Here is a 14,954-nt window from a genome sequence, read left to right on the forward strand (position 1 = left end):
CTCCATGCGGCACTCCGCCTTAGCCGGCTTGTGTACCCAGGCGAAGGGCCGTCCCATAGCAGTGGCCGAGCATGGACCTTAATAAAAAGATAAATAAATAATATAAACCTCTTGCAAACAGTGCTCGCTTGGTAAGGTAATAGCTAGTTGAGGCTTTTTCCTTGTTAGGGTACAGACACACACACCGTATACGCAGCAGATACGCAGCAAATATGCAGCAGATTTGGTGGTGCAGATTTGATGCTGTGTTCAGTTATTTAGATCTAATCTGCTGCGTATTTGTTGCGTATTTGCTGCGTATCGCAGCAGTAAATAGGCTGCGTATACGGTGTGTGTGTTTGTACTCTTAGAGGCAATGTTACTGACAAAATATGACGTCACTTATGTGGGTGGGTTATGGAGCTTCCCGTGCTGCTAACTCCCTCCCTCCTCCCTCTCCCTCCATTATGTCTGCTGCCGGCCCATATCATATACACAGTACACAACTACTCCCATCATGTGGTCATAGTGTAAGCCTCAAATATTTCAAACATAATGTAATAGTGAATTCGACACCACAATCCAGAGGGGGGATGGGGGAGGGGGGAGTGAGTTAGCAGCACGGACAGCTCGCTAACACAAACCACAAGTCACACCCTCGTTTCTCAGCAACATGTGATCAAACAAAGAAAATTCCTAGAAGAGATATTACACAAACATAGCGAATCAAACATAATTAGCGGCACATTGGCTACAATTGGAAATACATTGCATTATGTTTCACACAGACACATAGCCTAAGGGTACAAACACACATACCGTATACGCAGCCTATTTACTGCTGCGATACGCAGCAAATACGCAACAAATACGCAGCAGATTAGATCTAAATAACTGAACACAGCATTAAATCTGCACCACCAAATCTGCTGCAGATCTGCTGCGTATTTGCTGCGTATCTGCTGCGTATACGGTGTGTGTGTTTGTACCCTAACAAATATAAATGTATAGTGCGATTTAGAGCTAACCCTTATGGGCAAGCCATAGGAATTACACACATTCGTAGGGATGTGAACTACTATCAGCAATGTATGGTGACCAAAGTAGTCACACAGGGCAATGGGTGGGGGCAAAAATCCATAATAAACATTTAGCTTCGTCATAAATTAAGATCATTCATGACTAACTTGTAATTGAGAAATTAGGAAGGAAAGAGCCTTAACAACACATATATAAAATGAAGCAATGTAAAGTACCGGGACAGAATGTAAGCATTATTAAGAACAGATATCTGATATATTCGAAGACCAGACCTGTACATTTAATTTTGACACTAACTCTAAAAAATACATCAAGTGACTTTCACACACATCGCTTCTCAGACTCACAATGATAAGCCAAAAAGCGGTAAGCTGTTAGAACTCCACCTATGTCAACATTTATTAACTCATTAATGGCAAGGCGTTATCAAATACTCATTTCTAAGATTAGTCCATAAATGTCGATGAGTGATTTATCGATAACCATATCTGCCTCCATCGATTTGCCTTCACAGTTCTAAATAAGCTAATTGAGTGAATTCCTTTCACTCTTCAGATGTGAACACACACAAAATGCAGAAATAACCTTGGCATATACACACAGGAACAAAAGAATGATACATTTGTTATTTTGTTTCTCAAAACAATCATGTGACCCCCTAGATGCAATTGTATCATGGCCAGTGAACCTGCTTCGTAGGAGTAAGTAGATTTAGTTTGTCAGAACTTTGTAAGCCGAGGAACAAAAATAGAAATATAATCATCACTAGCAGTAGGGGCGTTTTGGGCGGCAGCCCGTGGCCCTGAGCTCCTGGGGGGCCCATGACCACCCAAAAAGACCTATACTTTCAGTGGTGTACTGTCTCCTGGTTACACTTCTGCCATGATTTGCAAAAAATCACTGCAATTTTGCACAAATCAGGACATCATGACATTATCTATCCTGTACTATGAACGCCAGGCTAGTGCTGCCATAGTTACAGTGGGGTGGGGGGGCCCAGGCTTGGTGAACAGCCCGGGGCCTATGGTAAAGTTAATCCGCCCCTGATCACTAGTAGTCTGTTTTTAATTATACTGGCCTGGAATCAATCCACTGCTGCCTCCTCCTCAAGTAGCCTCTCCTCAATAATACTGGCCTGGAATCGATCAACTGCTGCCTCCTGCTCCTGAAGTAGTCTGTTTTTAATAATACTGGCCTGGAATCGATCAACTACTGCCTCCTCCTCATATAGCCTCTCCTCGTTAATACTGGCCTGGAATCGATCAACTGCTGCCTGCTCCTCATCAAGTAGCCTCTCCTTGATAATCCTGGCCTGGAATCGATCAACTGCTGCCTTCTGCTCCTGAAGTAGTCTGGTTTTAATAATACTGGCCTGGAATCAATCAACTGCTGCCTTCTCCTCCTTAATTAGCCTCTCCTGCATAATACTGTCCTGGAATCAATCAACTGCTGCCTCATCTTCCTCAAGTAGTTTCTCCTCCATAATACTGGCCTGGAATCAATCAACTGCTGCCTCATCTTCCTCAAGTAGCCTCTCCTCCATAATACTGGCCTGGAATCAATCAACTGCTTCCTCATCTTCCTCAAGTAGCCTCTCCTCCATAATACTGGCCTGGAATCAATCAACTGCTGCCTCATCTTCCTCAAGTAGCCTCTCCTCCATAATACTGGCCTGGAATCGATCAACTGCTGCCTCATCCTCCTCAAGTAGCCTCTCCTCAATAATACTGGCCTGGAATCGATCAACTGCTGCCTCATCCTCCTCAAGTAGCCTCTCCTCGATAAGACTGGCCTGGACTCAATCAACTGCTGCCTCCTCCTCCTCAATTAGCCTCTCCTCGATTATACTGGCCTGGAATCAATCAACTGCTGCCTCATCTTCCTCAAGTAGCCTCTCCTCCATAATACTGGCCTGGAATCAATCAACTGCTGCCTCATCTTCCTCAAGTAGCCTCTCCTCCATAATACTGGCCTGGAATCCATCAACTGCTTTCTCATCCTCCTCAAGTATCCTCTCCTCAATAATACTGGCCTGGAATTGATCAACTGCTGCCTCATCCTCCTCAAGTAGCCTCTCCTCGATAAGACTGGCCTGGACTCAATCAACTGCTGCCTCCTCCTCCTCAATTAGCCTCTCCTCCATAATACTGGCCTGGAATCAATCAACTGCTGCCTCATCTTCCTCAAGTAGCCTCTCCTCCATAATACTGGCCTGGAATCGATCAACTGCTGCCTCCTCCTCAAGTAGCCTCTCCTCAATAATACTGGACTGGAATCAATCAACTGCTGCCTCCTCCTGCTGCTCAACTTGTCTCTTCTCAACAATACTGGACTGAGAGGCAAGCAATCTACTGCTGCCTCCTCCTGGTTCTCGACTTGTCTCTTCTCAAGAATACTGGCCTGGGTGCAATCAAGTGCTGCCGCATCCTCCTTGTAAACTTTTTTTTCCAATATTTTTTTTCACTATTTTGGCACTTTGATTCACTATATTTTATTAATTTTATTCCTATTATTATTATTATTATTTTCTTTCTCATTATTTTTGGAATTTTTTTCCCCCACTTTTTTCCATTGTAATATGAACTGCAACTAAACGAAACTATACCCTATCACACTCCCACTATTGTAGCTGCAATTATTCAGCCGTTAGAGCAAGGTTTGTGTTCGCCGGATCGAACCGAACCGAACTTTTCAAAAGTTCGCTCATCCCTAGTAATACTGTGTTTTTTACCCGAACCAGTGTCTTATATAAATTTTTGCTCCCAAAGATGTGCCAGGTCTTATTTTCAGGGGATATATTTTTTGTTCAATGAAGAAGAATTCATACATCACATGCACAGCAAGGACAGATTGTATGGTATAGCGGCTTCTGCCCACCAGTGGGCACTCACCTCAGCACACTCGTACAGCACAGCAGGGACAGAGCATACTGTGTAACAGCTTCTGGCCACCAGGGGCCGCACACTTGTACAGCACAGCAGGCACAGCGTATGGTATGGTGGCAGGTAATGGGCCATTTGATGCCTTGCCTGCACATTTACAAGTGCCGGCCAGCTGAAGGGGATGGCGGCAGGTGATGGTCTTCATGTCCTGCATGCAGCTGCACTGCAACGGACAGTGAAGGTAGGGGACAATGGCAGGGGGAGTCACAGCTGCATGCCCTGGTGTTCTGTTCCGTGGACATGCTTCTAAACAAAAACTTTGCTTGGTCTTACTTTCGTCGGAGGCCTTATATTTAGCAATTATATTTAGCAATTTAGCACCTCTAATAGGTCTTATTTTCAGGGCAAGTCCTTTTTTGTGGAAACAGGGTAGGGAACTCCTTCTTTTTATATCTAATAATTAGATGCGGTCACCTATACATTGTGTCCCTGAATACAAAGTGAAGTCTTTAAAGACCATGGTTTAAGGAGTTTAGTGTGGAGCAACTGCAGTAGTTGCACATAGCAGTGACCCCCATCAAACACCCCCTCATCCAACACCCCCTCATCCAACATCAGTGCCCAATCTCCTTTAGTTGCATGTGCATAAATTGCCACAGATACACTCGTAATCTTGTAAAAAAAATAAATAAATAATAATAATAACCCTAGGAGTGGAGGCTGTTTTAGCCATAATAAGAGACTCAACTCCAAACTAACACCAAAGGTTTTAGAATTGGATTTCAGTCAAACAATTTGAGGCGTTGCATAAAGATTCCTTTCATTGGATTTTACTTTCACATGCTTGTTCTTAAGGCATAGGCAAATGCAGAGAATTCTGGGAGGTTTTTGGATCCAGGATAGATAGATGCAGTGTAAAGTGATATCTAAGGTAAGAAATCACTGAAACACCTTTAACTAACATAAAGGTAGTGTTCGACCTGATGCACTTTATAGTGTTTTCTCTAGGGGATGAGCTTCCACAGTTCAGAATTTCCCATTTTCCATTTGAAAAGTAGACTTATGATTTAATATTGGTTCAGTAAGGTTCCATTTGTCATTTCAACTTTTCTGCTTGGATAGGTATAGTATTTTAGTTTTACACTTTTCTTGCCATATAAATGGGAGTCCTTGACTTTAGGAATCTGTAAGAAACTGATTTTCGCACTTACTATTTTTGAATGCATTTAACATGTTCATTTTTTTTTATTGGAGATCATTCAGATACCATATTATAAAACAAGTATATCCATCAATATAGCACAATCTGTACAACAGTATTTCCAAGTAAGTATACTGTGAAATATATCACCACACACCAAGACAGACGACACCAAGACTTCTTTGACAAACCTATCATAGCAGAGATTGGACATTGGAGGCAATTCGTAAAGCTCTGTACAATAGAAAACTGGCATAGAGAAGTCAATAACATGTGTTTTGTGCTGCCTTGATTTTTTTTTAAGTGAATGTTGACGAGAGAAGCATGACCTTCAACAACCCGACACATTCATTACCTATTTACTATAGAAAATGGTATACATTTAATATCAAATCTATGCTAGCATATAACTGCTGACATTTTAGTGTATGGTGCACAGAGAGACAAAGAAAAGACACACACAACTTATAATTCTGATGCATCGCATGCATACGTACCAGCGTATTTTACATTTAGACTAGCTTATGAAATGGCAGTCTAAGTAAACTCCCCCATAATCTTTCAAATGTGGATCCATTACTTGAAGATTTATATGAACGAGCTGCTCCTTTAGGTTTGACATGAGATCAGTTTTAAAAGCAATTCAGTTATATACAGTATTTTCTGGAAAATGAGATACAGTTTTTGTGAAGAGGTCAAAGTGAAGCCATCGGAACATCTTAGAAAGACATGACTTGTAAGGATCAGAAAAGTAAGGATCTCAGATTGTGATACTGTATGTCGGTAAGAAAGGGGCCAGCACCATATTATTATTAATGGTATGTATACCTAAAGGCTATTTTGCTTTTTCCTGATTCTATTACCTTAAATTATGCCGATGTTACTGTGGATATTAATATAAGTTGTCCATAGACATACAGTAAAATATATTGGATCATTAATTAATATCTTTGATGGTGAAATTATCATTCCTAACAAGTTCTTTGGCCTTTACTAATTGTATACATTATTAAGCCGGATTCACACTAAGTATAACACCAGCCGTTCTGTGACCTAGCCAGGTCACAAAACGACCAGTGGTACTGAAGATCATTCCGGCCGGTACTGCAGTATGTGTGAACTGAATAGCAGCTGCAGAAAACTGACATGTCAGTTTTTCATGCGGCTGGATGGAATCCCAGCCGCAGCGTATATTATGTGTATACGCCCTGGCCGGGATTCCATTCATTCACATACAACGTATGTTTTTTATAAATCACGGCTGTTGTTGCAAATTGCAACAACGGGCGTGATTTATGCAAAACATATACATTGTGTGAACATAACCCTAGCATGTGAAAATTATAACTGTGCTGATATGCCTCTGTAAGGCCGGGTTCAAATGCCCAGTGTCAAAGAAGATCATCCTGCCTGATGTTCTTCATTTGTGCTGAATTGGGATGCGGGCGCATCTGTGTAAGCCCGCATCCCAATTCACCATAGCCGACAATAGAGAGTGTGGCTGGAGCCACACTCTCCATTGTGTGACCGGAGCCACACTCTCCATTGTGTGACCTGTCAGGCTTGTGCGGCCGCTATTCAATGAAACTGACATATCAGTTTTTGTGCGGCCGTTAGGGATCCCGGCCGGAGTGTATACTATGGGGGAGATTTATCAAACATGGTGTAAAGTTAAACTGGCTCGGTTGCCCCTAACAACCAATCAGATTCCACCTTTGATTTTTCAAAGTCTGTGAGGAATGAAAGGTGAAATCTGATTGGTTGCTAGGGACAACAACGCCCGTGATTAATACAGAACTTACGTTGTGTGAACTTAGCCTAATAGTGAAAAAATTGTGAACGCTTGTTGAATATTAAAGCGACTCTGTACCTACAATCTGACCCCCCCCCCCCAAAACCACTTGTACCTTCGGATAGCTGTTTTTAATCCAAGATCTGTCCTGGGGTCCGTTCGGCAGGTGATGCAGTTATTGTCCTAAAAAATACTTTTAAACTTGAAGCCCGTGCCAAACGGGAGTGTCTGTTCCCTAACTTTGCACAACCTCTCTGTCCCTCCTCCCCACCCTCTTCATCATTAGGAATGCTCCAGGCAGATTGCCTCCTATTCCCCACCTGTGGCAGCCCAGGCACATGGGCTGGATCGTTAAGGACTTGTGCATTGTTCAGCATGGAGAAAATGTTTCAGTGGCATTCCTAATGATGAAGAGGGTGGGGAGGAGGGACGGAGGGGTGGTGCAAAGATACTCCCGTTTAAAAGTTTAAAAGTATTTTTTTAGGACAATAACTGCATCACCTGCCGAACGGACCCCAGGACAGATCTTGGATTAAAAGCAGCTATCCAAAGGTACAAGTGGTTTGGGGGGTCAGATTGTGGGTACAGAGTCGCTTTAAGCAAATCTTGGCCATAGCAGTTTTGACCCCATAATGTGCAATAATGCCAAGTAATAATCTCTTAATAAAAATATTATCAAACCGCATCATTTTTTATAATAAAATTAATGCAATGTGTCTTTGTACATAAACAAGCCCTTTTTAGCATTGATCAAATCTATAGCTGCATGTAAGTTATGTAGTTGTGTGGTTTGCCTGTGTGTGGATGTCAGTTCCCTTTGTACATCAGATAATCCATTAACTTCCTCTGTTCGTAGTGATTGAGTGGTTTGCATTTTACTGGAAACATAATGAACAAGTACTGATGTTACGCCTTGTTGTACATGAATGTGGTTACTTGTTAACAAATAAATAATTTAAAGGAAATGCTAAACACAGCTTAAACCGGAGTTGACTGTACAAGGTTAGGTTGCTTGACTGTCCATATAGATAATAACAGTAATGCCCATTGTAGAAATGCAAATAATTACAGATGCAAGGTACAAAAAAAGCCCTTGAGGCACTTGTGACAAGCACTGCTACCTGAGTACTTTCCACCCACAGTATTGTGTATCGGTTTCCAATAAAGCTGACCTTTACAAAGTAAAGGTAATGCAGGAGAAACTGTATACAATAAACACAGAGAATGTTAAGAGAAATGATATTTGCAGAACTGCTTAGATGCATAAAATGGAATATAGAATGTTGTGGATAATACTAAACGCCATAACACATTTAGGTCTTGTTCACACACAGTATTTTTGCTCAGTATTTTGCAACCAAAACCAGGAGTGGATTGAAAACACAGAAAGGCTATGTTCACTCACTGTTGAAATTTTGTGGATGGCTGTCACTTAATGGCAAATAATTACTGTTATTTTAAAACAACAGCTGTTGTTTTGAAGTAACAGCCATTGTTTGCCATTAAATGGTGGCCATCCACTGTTTTATCCCAGTTTTTTGTTTTTATTAAGTAGTTGTAGTGAGGTACTGTTACATGCTCTTTTATATGCTGCATCAGTTGCACTGCCTGGGTAACCTCTTGCCTCTAATGCTGCGTTTACACATGCAGATTTATCTGACAGATTTTTTAAGCCAAAGCCAGGAACAGGCCATAAACAGGGAACGGGTCATAAAGGAAAGACTGAGATTTCTCCTCTTTTCAAATCCATTCCTGGCTTTGGCTTCCAAAATCTGTCAGATAAATCTGCCTGTGTAAATGCACCATAATAGATGCACAAACTCTTCATTCTCACTTTTGAGCCACCTTAGTTGCAAGAACTGATGTGATGGGAATAAAAACTCTCAAAATGCAATAATGCTTTAGTGGCCGTGGGTTTTCTAAAACCGGTAGTAGTAATACTGCTATTTTTTATCTACACCCTTACATCAAGAAAGTCTAAACTCTAAAGTCTAAATATTTTTTAAGCCTGTAACCCGTGCTTCCATCTGCGTGATGACCAGAATTATCATTCAGAAAAATTAGAAGCGATGATGCCAGTGTGAACAGAGCCTAAGATCTAATACCCAGCCAGTTAAGTATGGAGCTGATAGAACAGATTGATTTTTTCATAACATTGCATAAACAGGTAATCTAAACATGTACGGGTCCTATTACACAGAGCAATAATCTGCCAAATCAGTGGCAGTGGCTCCATGTAATAAAGACAATGATAAGCCGATCACTGGTTGATTGTGTCTTTAGGTCCTGACCTAAAATTATTGTACTCTGAGCGCAATTGCTGTGTGTAGTGATGCACGTCTGACTGCTGACGATTGTATGAAAAAAATAATAAAGTTCTCACATAACTGTCCACGCTCCCTGGTACCTTCCTGTCTTCTGCCCGCTATCTGCAGCTGCCGGTGGATCTGCAGAGTCGGTGTCTGAAGTGGCAGGCTGCTTAGCCAATAACTGGCCAGTAGGAAATTTACATAGTTTTTGTTATGTTTTAGTTTTTAAAAAAACTTTTTTTGTCAGTCATGCACTGCCTTCAAGGATTTGATTTTGCACTAATATTGGATTTTGACCTAATATTTGGCCACTCATCAAAACTACAAAACTACTAAAATAGTTTTAACTGTAGGTTGGGTTTTCATTTGTTTACCAAAACTAGTTTTAGTTATATTATTTCTATTATTTATGTAGACACCGTGTACACTATGAGCACATCTAAATTTGTGATTTGTGTTTGCCTACAGGACCAATATGAGAAATCCAGCATGAGCAGTAGCAGCAGTAGCAGTGGAATAGCAAGCTGTAAGAGTGACATTTCAGAGAGCGCTTTCATTCCCATGGGGTTATTTCAACCAAACAACAGTGATAAAGTTTCTGATGTTTTTCTCCCAGATCATAGCTACTCCACAGACAATCTCAGCAAAGGTATTGCTTATTTACGTGATTTTTTTTGCTTTAGGTAATCTGATGTTAAGTTTGAGGGATTGAATAGATTCAGAAATTTGTTGGGCTGGAATCACACACGGCAGTTTTTTTTTTTTTTTAAACTGCCTCTGCAGTTTTTGTGCCAAAGCCAGAACTGGATTCAAATGGGATGGAAAATATAAAGAGAGGACTTGTACTTCTATTTCCTGTTGGATCCTCTTCTGGTTTTGGCACAAAAAGTGCAGTTGTGTGATTCCAGCCTTAGGGATACTCTGTCAGTGGGTTTAGGCTGTCCTATCTCAGGGTAGCATAAACTAGTGACAGAGAAACTGAACAGAATGATGTATCACTTGAATCAGCTGATTCAGAGATATCCTCCTGAATAACATGGACAATAAGTAGTCCTCTCCATTATGTGCATGAGCCCAGTAGTCCTCATTATTCATGAGAAGCAGAAAACTCCGCCCACCCCATCTACTGACTGGCAGTTATCTATCAATGCTGTGTATAGGCAGTCAACTGTCAATCAGCAGCTAGAGGGGGGGAGGGGTGTGGCAAGAATCCTATTCTCCTGCATATTAGAAGAGCGGCTGAACAGAATCATGTAATACACCGATCTGTTCAGCATTTCTGTCACTAGTTTATGCTGCTCTCATTTAAAGCATCATAAACCTAGTGGCAGATTCCTTTTAAGCTGATACACAGGGGTGGGTTTTCATGTGTATGCTTTGTATGTATGTGGGAAATGCAGCCTAAGGATTTCCTTAATATTATTTATTATACTAAAGATATCTCCGTCTGTTGAAAACAATTTCCTTTGCAGCATTTTTTTATTGCTGCTGTGCATGTAGTAGAAAACATTAAGCAACAGAAAAATAGTCATGTTTAAAAGCATCTTCTATTTGTGAATCTGTAGCTTCATTGTGGTGTAATGCTACTGCCATTGTGTTAATCTTTTGCATCTACACTTTTTTTTTTTTTTTACAAGAGAACCCCTTTAAGCTGTAATACAGGTATCATATCACTACTACAAACCTTTAATGACTGCATACTCTGTCAGCTAATTGTATTATAATCTGCAGTGTGATTTTTTTTTTCTGCCAGATGTGTTTTCTGAAGTTGAAGATGAACTAGACACATCTGATGCAATCTATTTTAAAGGACCAACTACAGGTATGAACAGAGTAATAAGAAAGACAGTATATGAGTACCACTGTAGAATATATTGAGTTACATATAGAGTCTACCTTATTCACAATCTGACATATAGAGCGATGATAACTAAGGCTGGGATCACATGCATTGGTAGTTTTTTACATGTAAGATTCTTTAGCCAAAAATCACACCACAAAACCACAGTAATTTGCAGTAAATGGTGGTTGGTTGTGTGGCACACTAGTTACATGTGAACAAAGCTGAGAGAAACAGGCAGTGTGAGTCAGGAGAGTCAGCTTATCAGCATATAGACCTGCCTACTACATTACTGCACTCCAGATCTCTGGGTAACAACAGGTACCCTTTTTTCAGTAGCATTGTATGCATGGGGTACATACAGAGGAAAACCAGGAGTAGTAGAGGTTTACTATTATAATTATACATATGAACTGTTTATATAGGGCCAGCTACATGTAGTGCATTGTACTGGCCTACTGTCTATTAGTTGCACCAATACTATTCGATATGGCAGCCTACCAGGCACCATCTAAATTTGTTACATAAAGTACTGACTCACCATGCTCTCCCAGCATCCTGAGAAACATGTACAGTGGATCTTTGTTAATATAAACATGAGATCTTTGTTATTCTGGTGGCCAAAATACACAAACTTGTAAACAGCACAATGGTCCTTATTGTCCTGTGAGTCCCTACACTTACTGTACATTACAAATCACAGAAAATTGGATGAAATTAACTAAAATCTTAGTCTTTCCTTGTTCTCCATTTATAGTCTGTTCCTGGCTTAAACTTCAATAATTGCAATAAAAAAATCTGTATGTGTACATAATTTCCAACAAGAACAACTTGACAAATGTTGGATAGAAGACAATTAGATCCTAAAGGAGTAGAGTAGGAGAAAAATAAGAAAGCATATATTCCAGACATCCAACAATCTAAGCACATGGAAAGGACAGGCCACATCATAGACCACAAATGTGCTTGAAATCGCACAAAATGTGTTGTAAGAGTGGCAATAGACAACAGGCCCACACTGTGCAGTGTTCACAAATACTTACATATTGATTTTAAAGCCACATTTTTCTTTAAAGAAGGAAAACAGAACAACATGCAAATCAAGAGGTTTCTGAAGTCGAAACTACATGACGCCAATTACTCAAATAGAAACATTAAAATGCAATCATACAATCCAATTTATCAACTGTGACTATTTAATTAGATAGAGAATAATCAGTTGAGTAATACAACTGCTTTTACAAATGTATGTACCAAGAGAGTCTCACTGCCACAGAGTGAAGGAACGTCTATTGTGTGTAGCGACACAGATTCTCTTTTTTGATGGGCTTATGATCTGGCTTTGGATATGTTTAACCACTTCTGCTCACATGCTATTAGAGATTGCAACCCATTAGTTCAGAACAACCATATCATCACGATGAGCACATTCTTTCTTTAGGGTACAAACCCACTTGACGTATTTGCTGAATGAATCAGTCTTAAAAATAAGCAGGCAAAACGCAGGTTGGCTTTATACAATTGTTCTGCGTTAAAATATGCAATTGCGTATTTTTGAAGCGTGAAGCTACATGCGTTTTTCGCACAGGTTGTTAACAACTGATGCTTTGCTAACAACAAGCTTCACGCTTCAAAAATACGCAATTGCGTATTTTAACGCAGAACAATTGTATAAAGCCAACCTGCGTTTTGCCTGCTTATTTTTAAGACTGATTCACGCAGCAAATATGTCAAGTGGGTTTGTACCCTTAAAGGAGAAGTCCAGCAGGGGGGCAAAAAATCATTACGGGCAGGGGGTGGGGGGGAAATGAAAAAAACAATATGCATAATTAATCACCGCCCCCCCGGCTGTCGTGTTCTCCCGGGTTCCGGGTATGTTGTGACCTGGGTTCGACGTCACAGACGAATTGGGATTTAGCCTGCTCAGCCAATCAGTGACTCTAGGGGTGTCCCGCCCCGCCATCCGTCAGCCGAGTTGTGATATAGCCAGAGGGGATCTCAAAAGACAGCCAGCTGGGTCCAAGAGCAGGACCCGGTTCTGAGTGGGCATCGGGACAGGTGACTAAACCTTCTTTTTTATTTCCCCCCCACCCCCTGCCCGTAATGATTGATAAATTGATGATGGATAAATAATACATGCTTTTGGTTAACACAACCATTTAAATGGTCTGCACGGAAAGTTAGTTCATTGTATTTTTTGTTTTGTTTTGTTTTTTTGCAGGCACACTAAAACGTAGTATCAGTGCTTCTGGAGGAGAAATATCTCAAACAAGGTGGGCATATTAAAGATCTCTTACAGTACACTTATTAACAGTTTTTCTGCTAATATTTCTAAAAGGGCTTCTATTAATGTTGGTTTTTGCAGTCACAATAAGAACATGAACAGCAATACTGGCTGGTAACAAGCAGGGCCACCATTAGAAATTTTAGGGACCCATACTGCCAAACATTTGGGTCCCCACCTTTTACATACTATATCATGCTCGTTGTTTGATACTTGACTATTAAAAGGGATTATCATGATTTGAAATAAAAGCACAGCCATTTACAACATATCTGTCCCCAGGTTGTTTGTTCTACTACAATTTCTTTCAATGGAACTCAGCTGCCAAACCACAGCTAAGCTGAGGACAGGTGTGGCACTGTTTCTGGAAGAAAGGAGCCATGTTTTTCTAAGCTTGATAACCCCTTTAATGGTCCCAAACATTTGAAGCCTACCATTATGAAAAGTAAAGGCCTGCATACACATTGAACAAAGTTGTATAAACCTGCTATTTTAATTGGAACTGATTAAAGGGAACCTATCAGCCGGGACAGCGGGACAGCCCGATGCTCCGCGGAGCCCGTCATACTTAACCCTCCCTGGACCTGGTAACTGGGCGGAAAAATCACTGCCCGAAGCTGAGCACGCGCGTTATGCAAAGCAGTAGAGAGGAGTCCGACGTCCATAAAAAATGACTGGAGCAGTTATTTTCTATGGATGTCCGACTCATCTCTACTGCTTTGCATAACGCCCCCGCTCAGCTTTGGGCCGTGATTTCTTCACCCAGGGACCGGGTCCAGGAGCGGGACTTCCAGGGAGGGTTAAGTATGCTGGGCTCCACCGGGGGTGGTCGGGTGTGCTCCACCAGGGGGTCTCTGTGACAAATAATATTGTGGGAGAAATGGGCCAGGCATTTAGAATTTTCAGTGACTTTTTGTTCTTTCAAGAGATAAAACTAAGCCTGAGGAGTCTGGCAGCAGCTTTCCCTCTTCTTTTGACAGGGCAGTACTCTGATGTTACCAGAAACTATTTGCCAAGGGTTCTGCCCTTTATACCAGGGAGGGAGCGGAAAATAACATAGAACAAGTGTTCATGGAGGGAGGGTGTGTAGGGTATGAAGTGGGGGGGAGGTGACAAGGGATAAGTGTGGGGGAGTCAGGGAGTTGCCCAGTACTGCTCCGATGGAAAAAAAAAATAGCAGGTAACCCAGGGCTGTATTTGTTATTAGGCGCTTATGTTTCTGTGCCTAGCAGGGTTGGGGGGTGGGGGGCAGTGGGTTAAAAAAAATACCTGGAATAGATGTTGACAGGAAAGAAGAAGAATCAAATACACAGACTAAACTAAATGTCCCTAATCTTTCATCTTTCCCTAGACCTAGTCACTAAACGCTATTCATATCACCAGACAAACTAACCCCACTGTCCCTGTAGTGTTCCTTTGGAAACCCAGGACTAACTCTTCCTCTCAGAAACAACAAGATGGCTCTAGGACCTAAAGAAACAAAGCTGCATTTCAGAAAACCCTATCCATTTACATCTACTTTATGGTGCTGATTTTCAGTGCAAAGTTTCATGCTGAAATCCACACCATATCAGCAGCAGTTCTGCTGTGTGTGAATTCAACCTTAATGTTGTTACATAATAAAAC

General features: G+C 41.1%; 1 protein-coding gene across 7 annotated transcripts in view; it reads left to right on the top strand.

The window, feature by feature from the left end:
* NEK10 (NIMA related kinase 10) overlaps window positions 1–14,954 on the top strand; it is a 156,763-nt gene that overhangs the window by 118,186 nt on the left and 23,623 nt on the right. For 5 of the 7 annotated variants that reach the window (XM_069958651.1, XM_069958655.1, XM_069958657.1 and 2 more), the window contains exons 27-29: window positions 9,673–9,853; window positions 10,958–11,026; window positions 13,266–13,317. In XM_069958651.1, the coding sequence (XP_069814752.1) occupies window positions 9,673–9,853; window positions 10,958–11,026; window positions 13,266–13,317 (302 nt within the window). Of the gene's footprint in view, window positions 1–9,672; window positions 9,854–10,957; window positions 11,027–13,265; window positions 13,318–14,737; window positions 14,791–14,954 lie in introns of those variants that run through there. The other 2 variants (XM_069958654.1, XM_069958656.1) reach the window with 2 other exon arrangements.

This window comes from Dendropsophus ebraccatus, chromosome 2 (genome assembly GCF_027789765.1).
Source record: "Dendropsophus ebraccatus isolate aDenEbr1 chromosome 2, aDenEbr1.pat, whole genome shotgun sequence".
NCBI classification, from domain to species: Eukaryota; Metazoa; Chordata; class Amphibia; order Anura; family Hylidae; genus Dendropsophus; species Dendropsophus ebraccatus.